The sequence below is a fragment of the Macaca fascicularis genome, chromosome 10 (genome assembly GCF_037993035.2).
Source record: "Macaca fascicularis isolate 582-1 chromosome 10, T2T-MFA8v1.1".
NCBI lineage: Eukaryota > Metazoa > Chordata > Mammalia > Primates > Cercopithecidae > Macaca > Macaca fascicularis.
Window position 1 is genome coordinate 25,852,653 of NC_088384.1, and position 12,740 is coordinate 25,865,392.

Below are 12,740 nucleotides of genomic sequence, written 5' to 3' on the forward strand. Positions count from 1 at the left end.
AGGAGCAGGCAGGAGAAGAGCACAGAGTCCAGATGAGAAGACCCAGCCCGGTTCCCTAAACCCCCAGACAGGAGCTCAGGGTCCTGCTCCCAGCCTGGCTACTAAGTTCCTGCATGGACTCATATCTTGGGGCCTCAGTTTCTCCACTTGTTAATTTAAGAGACTAGATTTGATCAGCACTTCCCAGGGGCGTTCCTGAGAACCCAAACCCTATAAAATGCTCCACTGCAAGTTTGAAAAAGCTGCACACTCATCTGCCTCTTGGAAGAGGCATGTCAGCATCCAAGTCAAGGACTCTGAGAACTCATGCAGGGCAGATGCCCGATGAGCCTTGAGTTTCCCAACGTTAGCCCAGAGGTTCCAAAACCTGTTTGACAAAGGAAAGTGTTTTGTTTCACACGAATTACCACCCCATACGCTCTATGTGAAGCATGCTGCGTTGGGCAGTATCTAAGGGCTTTTGTAAGTCTACCATGCAGGGTGGACACAGCTGCATCCTTCTATGTGGGGAACTGGGAAGAGAAGGGGTGCCTGAAAAGCTATTGGGAGAAAATGACATTAGATTCAGTTTGTGAAGAAGCCATAGGGTTTTCCAAAAGAACTTGGTATGGAAGAGAAGTCTAGGCAGAGGGGGCTGTACAAACAAGACCTAGATCAGGGAAGTATAAGATACGTTCTAAGACTGGGCATGGTGTCTACAAAAAGTACAAAAATTTGCCAGTCATGGTGGTGCATGCTGTAGTTGTTGCCACTCTGGAGGTGGGAGAATTACTTGGGCCCAGGAGGCAGAGGTTACAGCAAGCCATGATCGTGCCACTACACTCCAGCCTGGGTGATAGAGCGAGACACTGTTCCAAAAAAGAAAATCAATTATTTTATAGTCCACAGTAACAGCCAGCATTTACTGAGAGCTTATGTGTGCAAACCACTAGGGTAACACCTTCCTCGTGTTACAGACACTCATGGGCCTATATTATTATCCTCACTTTACAAAAGGGGAAGTTGAGACCCAGAGAGGTGAATTCACCTAGTTACACAAGCAAAAATAGTAACTGTCTCAGTTGGGACTCAAACCCAGGCAGTAGAGAGTAGCCAAAGAAGAGCAGAAACCGGGTCCCAAAGGAAATTGAACTCAAATTCCAGGTCTCGAGATTTAGACTCTTCCCTGGGTGCAAGAAGAGCCTCGATTGCTTCAGAAAGACCCCTCGCGTGACTGGATCAGAAAAGGTATGGTAAAATCTCACTCCACTTCTGAGACTTCACGATAAGCCAGATGCATCAACTAGGAAGAACAGCAATCGTGTGTGTGGCTAATCCTGGAAGACTTCCTGGGGAAGAGGAAGGTCTCAGACCAACTTTGAAGGACGCAGACAGCACAGAGATGGGGGACCCGGGAGGTTACAAGCCTCCTTTAGGGCAGACCTATCTGCGTTCACGTCCCATCTCTGTGCTTACGAGCCCCATGACTGGGAAAATGATTCACCTTTTTGAGATTCAATTGCTTCACTTGTCAGATGAGAATAACAAGATCTATCTTCACATGGTCACTATGAGGATTAAATGCGATGACAATTATAGTAAAAGCAGCTAATGGGTATCATGTGCTTTTCCACAACCTGCCACTCTTCTAAGCTTTATTGTCTTATTAACGCACCTAGCCCCACAGCAGCCTTCAGAGGTATGAGCTATTATAGGAGAGGAAAGGGAGATAAGCCCTAGCGAATTTCCTAGAGTCACACGGCTGGTGAGAGATGGCGGCCAGAATCAAGGCCAAACCATCTCCCTCCAGAGTTGGAGCCGTGCCCACCAGGCTGCACAATAGGCAATGTTTAATGAGTTTACTACATACCTTTAGCACAGTGAGAATGATCTCATTTGCTATATCTGACAACACAGTGTCTAGCACGTAGTAGGTACTCAATAAACAGCGTGCATGGGTATGTATCACACATGCATGTGTATATAGGCATATATATATATAATATGCACAGATTCCAAATAATAAATATTTGATGTATCTGTGTATGCATACAAATATATCTCATGTGAGTGTGAAAGAGACAGACATGACTTACAATAGAAATAAAGAGAGGAAACGAACCAGGTCTAGGAGACAGAAATTGGACATTTCTACCATGAGATATCAAGCCTGCGCTTAGTTGGAAAGCTCATCCTGGCTGAGTTGGGCTGTGCTGAGAACAGAGAGGGCAGATAGTGTCGTGAGGTCCCACGGACACAGGAACGGGACGCCCTGACCCTGAATGCACACAGGTATTCTAACAGTCTGATCCAGGTCCAGGGCACCTGCAAAGGCCCAGCACTTCCTGCCAAGCAGCCAAATAGAATCGATTCAGTGTGGGGGACCAGCCACTGGCTGTGACCGTCCCCCTCTTCTCATGACATTATCTGTCTCCCTGCTCTGTGGCTGTGCGGGCGGGAGGGAAAATCATTGATATGCTCAGCGGAGTGGGGGTCTCACCTTTGCTTCTAGCTGCTCGCAGTCAAATACTCTGTGCCCAGGGGTCCATTATTAACCCAGCAGGGGGAGGTGGGGGAAGCGACCATACACTAGGGCACTAGTGACCACGGAGACTTTAACCAAACGAGGTAGCCACCTGAGACTTCTGCGTGTCCCAGTCACTCTGTCCTCTGCAGACAGCATGGCTGTGTCTGAGCCATTTCTGACTGTCAGAGAGGGGAGTCAATGCGGTGGCCTTTGGGGACTGAGAGGCAGAAAAGGATAGCAAGGACTGAGATCAAACTCAACTCCTAAGATTAGCTGATGTGGGGACATCAGGTGCACACTTGCTTACTAAAATACAGACCCAAAAATTTCAATCCCTTGATTAGAACCCCTCCATCCCCCTGTCAGCCCATCATCTCCCCAGGTGGACCTGGTGATAACCCAACACAGGCATTCGCAGCCTGCGCTGGTGGATGTCTCGGCCTCTTCTCCCACAACTCCTCACTCACTCTGAATCTACTTCTCTGAAAAACCTGCCCCTTTTATGCCTCCCTCCTTCATACTTTCTGATCCTTCTGCCTAATGTTTCCTCCCCTTGCCAGAGGTGAGCAGTTTCTTATGCTTCGAGGCCTGACTATGATATTACATTGCTGTGAGGTTTCCCCAGATTCCCAGTGAAAGTACGAAGCTCCCTCCTCTAGGCCTCAGGGCCTCCTGTATCCCTGGGTGATATCCCTCATCAAATCCTATCATCGTCTCCTGGGATCACAGCAATCTCCCAAACCAAACTGAGCATCATGAACACCAAAATATCACTCATCACGGAAATTCCACCCTCTATTGCAAGACAATGCTCCTTAGAAATTCATGGCTAAAAGGAAGACACAGCCGTAGTCTTCTAGGAGCGTACAGGCAATTCTAGAAATAATATGGGCTTTTTCAACAGGTGCAGCTAACCACCATAGCACACATATACCTATGTAACAAACCTGTATGTGTGGTACATGTATCCCGTTTTGTGTGTGTGTGTGTTTTTTTTTAGAAGAAATAAAGAAAAAAAAAAAAAAAAAACCAGTGGACTTCAGACTCAAAGAGACCTGGGTCCTGATCCAGACTCTGCCATGTCCAGGCAAGGTGACCATGAGCAAGTACTTCCACCTCCCTAAGCATCAGTGGCCTCATCTCAGAAGACTGCTGGGAAGAGTAACCAGGATGCTGGGTGTGAAGCTCCTAGCACGTGGCAGGGGCTCCCATCCCTTGGCTGCCACTGGTGGGTGGACATGTCCCAGGAGTCAGAGACAAGGTGCTCTGTCCTGGCTGTCTCTTACCTGTCCTGTGTAGACGCAGAGCCTCCAGGATGTGGAACCCAGCAAGCTGCACCCTCAGTGCTGGGATATCCAGGGCCAGAGGTGCACCTGCCCCAGGCTTGTCTCTACCAGGCTGTGGTGGTGTAGGAGATTCCTGCTCACTCCTGCTTTCCACCACAGGGTTCAGTACCAGGCAGTGGATAAAGTGTAGCCGGGACCTTTTGATCATGCTGGTCAGTGCATCCTAGGACCAAACAGAGGGAAGTCAGGGCCAGTTGTCTCAGAGAGACACAGAAAGGGGACTGGACCCTCCCCAAATATTCATTAAGCCCAACCTGGGCATCTTTGGGGCCCCTATGCCCTACATCAAGGAGCTCCCTACAGTCTGATTTGGATTCATGAGAAATAATGGTCCTTGTTGAAACAGATGGAGAAACTGAGGCATGGAGAGAGCAAGTGAGTGGACCCAGGTCACACAGACCAGGGGCAGAAGAGCTAGGACTAGAACTCAGGACTAAGGCTAAGGGTGTTTCCACTATAACCCACCAGGAGGTTCATTTTTTTTCTTTTTAAAAATTAATTCATTTATTATTATTATTTTTTGAGACACAGTCTCACTCTGTCACCAGGCTGGAGTGCAGAGGCACGATCTCAGCTCATTGCAACCTTCTCCTCCCAGGTTGAAGCGATTCTCCTGCCACAGCCTCCCAAGTAGTGGGACTACAGGTGCTCGCCACCACGCCCGGCTAATTTTTTGTACTTTGAGTAGAGACGGGGTTCCACCACATTGGCCAGGCTGGTCTTGAACTCGTGACCTTGTGATCTGCCCGTTTTGGTCTCCCAAAGCACTGGGATTACAGGTGTGAGCCACTGTGCCAGGCCACTACAAGGTTTATTTAAAGGTGTCCTTCCCTTGTCTCAGCCCATTCTCATCTGTGCTCAGCCTGGCCACTGACCAATCTCATGCCTTCCTTTATTCACGGATTCACATTCCAGGTCTAGGTACCACATTTACATCCAGCTGGGCCCTGCCGCCTTGCCCCAGGGGAACCTGGTGGTGAGCAAGGCAGACAGGGCTGGTCTGGCTCTCATATGTGTCACTGGAGTCAAGAGGGCATTCATAGCTTGTGGGAACTCCTCCAGGCCTCTCAACTCAACACCAAGCAGCACAGGCTGAAGGCCTCAGACTTGGATCGGTCACTTGCCGGGGGTGTGACCAGAGTCAAGTTTCACTGCTGCTGGGAGCCCCCATTTCCTCCTCTGTGGGGCGTGGGGTGACGCTCGCCCCTCTGGCCTTGCTGGGGAGGTTAGAGATGATGTAGGCACATGACTCAGCCCAGAGGAGATGAGGATGGAGGCAGCGAAGGCCAGGACACCATGAGACAGGGTGCCTACTCACCATCTGCAGCTTGATCTGGGAGCACGGGGCTTTCCTCCTCACCGCGGCCAGGCTGCTGGCAAAGGTCCTCCTCACCATGCGGTTCCTCTGCAGGGCCTGCTGGGAGGTGCCCTCCAGGCCTGCCACAGCCCGGCACACAGGAGGCAGCTTGGCTCGGGCCTGGAATAGACTCCGCAGCTCCTCTCTGGTGGGGAGGAGGGAAAAGAGAGAGGAGCTTTAGGAAGTTCTTGGGAAAGCCTTGGCCTGGGTGGTGGCAAAGAGAACAAGCCTTCTTGCGTCCTGCTCCTCTGCTTCCTAAAGCCTCCTCTACAGTCACGTGTCCCAGCTGCTCTCCTTCATTCACAGTCTCTCCTGCCAGGTGAGGCTTTGCTTCATGGCAAATGCCAGCTCCTTCCCGATGCCCGTCTTCTACCTGCAAATGCTCCCTCCCTCCCTCGGCTTAGAGCATCTGTCCTATGGATATTCTTGTCACTTACATACCTATAGCAAGGCTACGACACCTATACTTTCTTAGAGGGCAAACTCCTCTCTGCTATTCCTCGACCAGGCCTAGCACACAGTAGGCACGCGCCATGTGTTTCATGCAAGAAGGAATGACTCAGGCTGGGCACGCAGTTTGTGGAGCTGCAAGATAATGTCAAATAAATACCCAGCCTGGGCCGGGCGCGGTGGCTCACGCCTGTAATCCCAGCACTTTGGGAGGCCAAGGTGGGCGGATCACGAGGTCAGGAGATTGAGACCATCCTGGCTAACACGATCAAACCCCATCTCTACTAAAAACACAAAAAATTAGCCGGGCGTGGTGGCGGGCACCTGTAGTCCCAGCTGCTCGGGAGGCTGAGGCAGGAGAATGGCATGAACCCGGGAGGCGGAGCTTGCAGTGAGCCAAGATCGCACCACTGCTCTCCAGCCTGGGCGATAGAGCAAGACTCCGTCTCAAAAATAAATAAATAAATAAATAAATAAATAAATACCCAGACTGACACCTGAGCAGATAGTGCCTTCCCTCAGCATCCCTGAGGTTAGTGGCCAGGGTGCTAGCTTTTTGTTAGTGGTGGTGGTGGTGGTGGTTTTTTTGAGACAGAGTCTTGCCCTGTCGCCAGACTGGAGTGCAGTGATGTGATCTCGGCTCACTGCAACCTCTGCCTCCCGGGTTCAAGCGATTCTCCTGCTTCAGCCTCCCAAGTAGCTGGGACTATAGGCAACCGCCACCAGGCCCGTCTAATTTTTGTATTTTTAGTAAAGACAGGGTTTCACCATGTTGGCCAGGATGATATCGATCTCTTGACCTCGTGATCTGCCCGCCTTGGCCTCCCAAAGTGCTGGGATTACAGGAGTGAGCCACTGCGCCTGGCCAAGGTGCTAGCTTTTTAAGTGTCTGTTCCAATAAAACAGAGCTGGCCTGCCCTCTTCCATGAGCCAACTATGAACCAGGCTGTCTAACAGGTCATCTGCTATTTTACGTCACCAAAGCCTTCTTAGATCAGACATGGGAGCTTTGGGACCCCATTCCCATTTCTTAGATTATGAAACTGAGGTCCAGGTCATGTAGCTTAAAAGAGGGAAAAACAGAATCTGAGCATATTCCTGACTCCAAAGCTGGGCTATAGCCATTGAGTCTTATAGCCTCATCCAACTCTTATTTATGGTACAGGAAGCAGAAACAACCAGAGAAGGGAGAGTGACTGCCCACGGTCACTCAGGTGACAAAGGGCAGGGCTGGGACTCAACCCAGGCCACCTAGGTCATCATTCAGTCCTCTGTGTGCTCACAGCTCCTGTTGTCCCATCCCTGGCCTGGATCTCTCTCCAGGAGCTGGATGTTCACGAGCCCCACTCCTAGATATGGGTTTCTAGTCAGCTCTGACATAAGGTGCTGGGAATTCTCCAAGCATCTCTTAGACTCAAGTTGGGTCCTGGCTGTGCTTCTGTTTTGCTGTGTTGAGCAAAGGCAAGCCACTTCACCGCTCAGGGCCTCGATTTTTCTCATGTGTAAAATGGGACTAAGGATCTTGTGTTGTGATAAGGATTAAGAGGATACTAATAAAGCGTTTATGCTGATCCGAGGCATATAGGGGGTAGTGAGCAAGTGGTCCTTTCTCACTCTGGTGCCCACCTGAGACACCAGCACCTCCCTGGTGGTCTCAGTTTCTCTTCTTGTCTCTAAGCTCTACCCCTGCAGAATTCCAGCATTGAACTTGGGAGCATGCGTGCACACACACACAAACATACACACGTACACACACATGCACACACACATACCACACACACACACAGCATTTTCCAATAACCCTCTGAACTAAAAGCAGAGAATGCTGCCAGCCTCATGCCAGCACTCTGGGCTGAGCAGCCAGGGAACATGGTGAGCTTTTTTTAATGCTACAAAACGTATCATTTCAGTTTTACGACTCCCTAGTTCTTGAATGTCCATAAAAGTTGTTCCAGTCACATCATCTCTCAGATACTTAATGAAAGGCAAAGTGCCAAAATAAGAAGTCACGGCTTTTTAGCTTTTGTTCCACCTCCCCAGAAGGCCAGCTTTTCTCCTCGGCTGGATTCGCTCTGGCCCCAGGGAGACATTGCACTGCTCCAATTCAAGTTATGGTTCTTTGTTCCATTATGGAGGGATGGGATTCCTGGGCTGGCCCTCCCACACTGTGTTGTTGTAGCTGCATAGTTTAGGTGGGAAGGAAAACACAGTGCCTTCAATGCCCCATCCCCGTCCCCAGCCCTGGTCCAACTCACCTTTTTGACTGTTGCAGGACCTGGGGTGCATCCAGGGCTGAGAGGTTGGGCTTGGCTCTGTGGAGCCAGCCCGTGAGGTCGTACCGCACAGGGTCCCATCCCAGCTGGTGGAAAATCTCACACTGGAGGGGCTGCTCACAGGTCCGCAGGGCAGAGGACCCTGGAAAGAGACATGGTGGCATGAGTGCTAGGACCTGGTGGGGACACATTGCAATCAGCTGGCATCCCCTAAACACACAGTATCCATCTTAATGTGTTCCCAGATAGCTAAAGCTCATGGTTGAAGGCACCCACGTTTCTCCTGCTGTGGTGAATTTGTGGACATTATTTCCAAAGTGGATTTTATTCTTTCTTGCTTTCTTAAATCTAGGATACCTGTTTTTCCCAAACATCATCTGCATACTCAATCTCCTCGAGATTTTCTATATATATAACCACCTATCACCTGGGCTGTGATTTACTTAATGTTTTCTTTAAATCGACTTACATTTTCACAAGTACAGTACATTCATTTTAAAAGAAGAATCATATTGCAGATTTGATGTGCAAGACATGTTCGTTTTCTGACATGCATGGCAATTATGATGAAATATTTTTAAAATATTTAGTTGTATGCCACGTAAAATCATTTTGAATACCATCAACCAAATAAATACAGGGAATACTTTTGGGAGATACGGGCACATTGGTTTCAAGAGACAGGGTGGGAGAAACAAATGGGCCTGATCTTGGGGGCTAGAGAAATCCTAGGTTCTTTACCATTTATGACTGTGTGAAGGGTGTCAAGCCCTGTAAGTCTGTGAGCATCAGTTTCCTCCACTGTAAAATGTGGATTAAATAATGCATACCTCCCAGAGTGGCTTATGGCTTAAAGGAGATAATGTATGTAAAATATTTTAGTACAGTGTCCAGCACATAATGGTCACTCAGTCAGCTGTAACGGTTGTCACTGCCCTTCACTGCACTTAAACCTTTGCTGGTGTTTCTGAATCACAAAGTGTGCTTTATATTCACATCCTCAGTGCCCAGCGTCATGCTTGGCACAGGGAGAGTCCAGAAGTGCTTGCAGAATGAATGCATGGATTAATTAATTAAGGGATTGCTGTTCATTTATTATATCACTCTAACTATTGTGATGCTCACAGGTTGCAATCACAGGTTTGGGATAGCTGTCCCCACACTGAATGACTGCAGATGGATTTTGGGGTTTGTTTTTTTTTTTTTTTTTTTTTTTGAGACAGAGTGTCGCTCTTGTCGCCCAGGCTGGAGTGCAATGGAGTGATCTCGGCTCACTGTAACCTCCACCTCCCAGGTTCAAGCAATTCTTCTGCCACAGCCTCCCGAGTAGCTGGGATTACAGGTGTGAACCAACATGCCCAGCTAATTTTGTATTTTGAGTAGAGACGGGGTTTCACCATGTTGGCCAGGCTGGTCTCGAACTCCTGACCTCAAGTGATCTGCCGGCCTCGGCCTCCCACAATGCTGGGATTACAAGCATAAGCTACTGCACCCGGTCCCCAGGTGGATTCCTATTAAGAGTGGTCAGATTATCATGACTCTTGGATGTATCCGGAACGATCTTACTTTGCTTTCCCATCCTGCTATTGCCAACGTACTCGCATGCACTAGGGTCCTAAGTCTTCCCCTCAAATCCTAATTTGCTGCCTCTAAACTCCAGTAAGCTAGGAAACAAAGGACCTGCATTTCTTGGAACTCCCTGCAAAAAAAAGCAGTCTGCAGCTTTCGTGAGCCTGTGTAGGAGTAAAGGGCGTGGTATCTGCCACCTGTGTGGTTGCTTACAGGTACTCTGTGCTCACTTCCCAGATTGCCCTTGTCCAGGATAATGGAAGTTACCAGCACAGAACCCTTCTAGTGAAGTGAAGTTTCCCTGTTTCAAGAGTGTCCTGTGAGGCTTTCAGAGCCATGCAGTCCCTGCCCTCAAGAAAGTCCCCTTCCAGTGGGAGAGTAAAGCACCCACGGGGAGCAAGGTGACAAAGCACACACCAGGCTTTGGCGCAAACGTCCACGCTGCATTTGCAATGCCACAGGTATCTGTTTACCTGGCTGCCTCCTTCCACTGTACTGGAAGCAACCTCAGAGCAGGGACTGGTCGACTCATTGTTAGGCTCAGCAGCCAGTACAGGACTGGGCTCTGAATGAGGATTATGACCGAATAGGGGACAGGGAAGAAACAAGAAAGGATGTTGATGTTTGCTAAGCCCCGGCTCCTAGCACTCTCTGCTGGACATGCCAGCATGAGTGATTTCACTCTGGTTGGTGATGTGAGCATCTCTGGGCTGGTTTCTAGAAGATGACACCGAAGTTCAGAGACATGAGGCAGTTTGGCTAATGGCGCACAGCAGGATGAGGCCACAGGTCTGCTGGTCCAAAAGCCTGCCTCTGTCCAGGGTGGTGTCCAGCACATGGAGATGCCACATTTCCCAGGCAATGTCCTGGAAAACAGTACCCAAGTTCCAGGCCTGCTTGTTCCCCTCATTCACTCATCTATCCTGAAGTTGACTTTTATTCCACAATTTTGTCCATGAAAGCATTTCCCATGAAGTCTTTGGCTTTCGGGAGCCCCATGGATACTTCTGGAAGATGGAGCCTTATCCAGCATATCTTTCTCACAACTTCAGGCTTCGTCACCTCCCCCAGGAGCCTGAAGCTGAGGGGGCCCCTAGACAGGGCTCCCTCAGCCTCTGCAGGTCACACTCAGAGGTTGATGAGGGCCTGTCACCTGACTGTCCACTGTGCCTGGGCTCCATGAGGGCTGATCCCTGCTGACCTTTGTGGGAACACTCAGCAAATGTACCTGAGGTAAGGGAAAGAGGTCATAAACAGCGAGCCCTGGGTCAGCCGGAATGCCCCAAGTGTTCTGGATGATCGAATGTTCTCATTAACTCAGAGCCAACCAGAAAGCAATAGGGGAAGAGAACTATTTTTTCTTTTGAAACAAAATGTCGTAATTAATGTGTCTTATCAGGGGGTTTAAGGCAAAGGATGAGGACAGAGTCTCTCCCTTGGGAACTGAGGGCTTTATAGCATCCTCCTAGGGATGTCTGCGACTGACACGACAGACCTCATGGATAAAGGGGAGGGGCCCCAAATCCAACCACATCCCCTTCTGCCCACTCCAGCCTCACTCTGCCCTATGCCTTCTGCTTCCAACCCTACTTTCCATCTCTTTTGCCTACAAGGCAGGATCCAGAAAACATTCCCTTTGATAATACATTTCATTGATTCTGGATCACTGAGTTTTCACATATTCATCAGTTTTGTAAAAAGGATTCACTGTGCACCTCATCCCGCCAGCTGTGCCAGCTGTCGTCCCCGCAGAGGTGACCAGCCTCGCCCCTGTCACCACGCAGCTGGCCTTCCCCAAGGGGAAATTACTGACGAGCAAGTGTGGGACATGCCCCGGTGACCAAAGCAGCGGGGAAGAGAAAAACCAGGGAGGGAGCCAGGATCACAGGCAGGGAGGGGTAACTGCTTTCCACAGGGAGGTCAGGGAAAGGCCATGGGCAGCACTGGGCTGGAATGTGGCAGAAGGGCCCTCCAGGCAGAAGGTGCTGCTGACGCCAGCGCCCAGAGGTGGGAATGTGCATGGTATGTTTGAAGAGCGGCAAAGAGAGCTGTGTGATGGGAACAGGAGAGGGGAGGGGAACATGCAGATACGGCCTTGTTATGATCAGGGCCCTGGGGAGACAGTGAACGGGAACAACTGCCCTCAGGGAGCGCAGGGTCATAGGGAGAATGGCAACAAGCAAGCAAGCAGAGAAACAACCACAACTTCACAGAGCCTGGCAAGGGCCCTGAAGGAGGAAACAGAATCGTGATGGGGTCGTGAGGCTGCCAGGGTGACAGCTTCAGACAGGGCAGGAAAGGCGTCTAAAGGGGGAGCTCTGGGCAGAGAGCTGAAGGAGCGGGAGGCGGAAATGCTGTGTGTAGGCAGCACCTTCATCCTCACCAAGGCCCCTGGGTTTCACCAGGACTGCTGTCCTACAGAACCGGGAGGAGACTTTCCAGGAGTCACCAATGGTGCAGTTGAGCACTGAGCAGGAGCCACCTCAGGGCTCTGGGGCCCAAAGCCTGGGCTTCCCCAGCTCTTTCTCCTGGCTGGGTGAGTGAGATGGATCTCACTCTGAGATGTGAGTGAGATGGATCTCACTCTGAGATGTGAGTGAGATGCCTCCCTGCCTCCCCAAAATCTCCACTCCTGAGCCCATATCATACATAGAGACTGGGGTCCCTTTGACAGCCTGGAGAGCCACGAGTCCACCTGGCCTTTGGAGTGAGGCTGCCCAGGTTCAGTGCTAGCCCTGTGCTCGGCGCCTACAGGGCCCTGGGAAGCCACTGGACCTCAGCAAGGACTCAATCACCTCCCTGTAGCTGGGGTGCAGTGAAGCCCACAGGCCTGGCTCCAACCAAGGGCTCCACAACTAGCAGTTTCTGCCACTCATTCATTCTCCTTTCCCAGCTAGCAAAGGGGCAGACGCATCTCACACCCCAGCCTGCATGGAGGGGAATCCATCATTGCCAGGATTAAGTAAATGCCAGGACCCCTGCAGGGTGAGCACAGCCAGGGCCACGGCACGACTTCCTAGGTCCTAGGCACTTTTGCTTTCCTGGGCACCTTCCTCCATGAAAATATATATACACACACACACATACACACATGCACAGGCATGTATACAAACACACTTATACATATATGCACATATATACACACATACACACATACACACACTTACACATATATACACACATATACACACATATATACAAACACACTCATACATAAGTACACACATATATACATGCAC

General features: G+C 50.2%; 1 protein-coding gene across 5 annotated transcripts in view; it reads right to left on the reverse strand.

Moving 5' to 3' along the window:
* MYO18B (myosin XVIIIB) overlaps positions 1 to 12,740 on the reverse strand; it is a 300,194-nt gene that overhangs the window by 187,605 nt on the left and 99,849 nt on the right. For all 5 annotated transcript variants that reach the window (XM_065522341.1, XM_074004130.1, XM_065522339.1 and 2 more), the window contains 3 exons: positions 7,915 to 8,074; positions 5,171 to 5,354; positions 3,793 to 4,015 (listed from right to left, as the gene is read on the reverse strand). In XM_065522341.1, the coding sequence (XP_065378413.1) occupies positions 3,793 to 4,015; positions 5,171 to 5,354; positions 7,915 to 8,074 (567 nt within the window). The remainder of the gene's footprint in view (positions 1 to 3,792; positions 4,016 to 5,170; positions 5,355 to 7,914; positions 8,075 to 12,740) is intronic.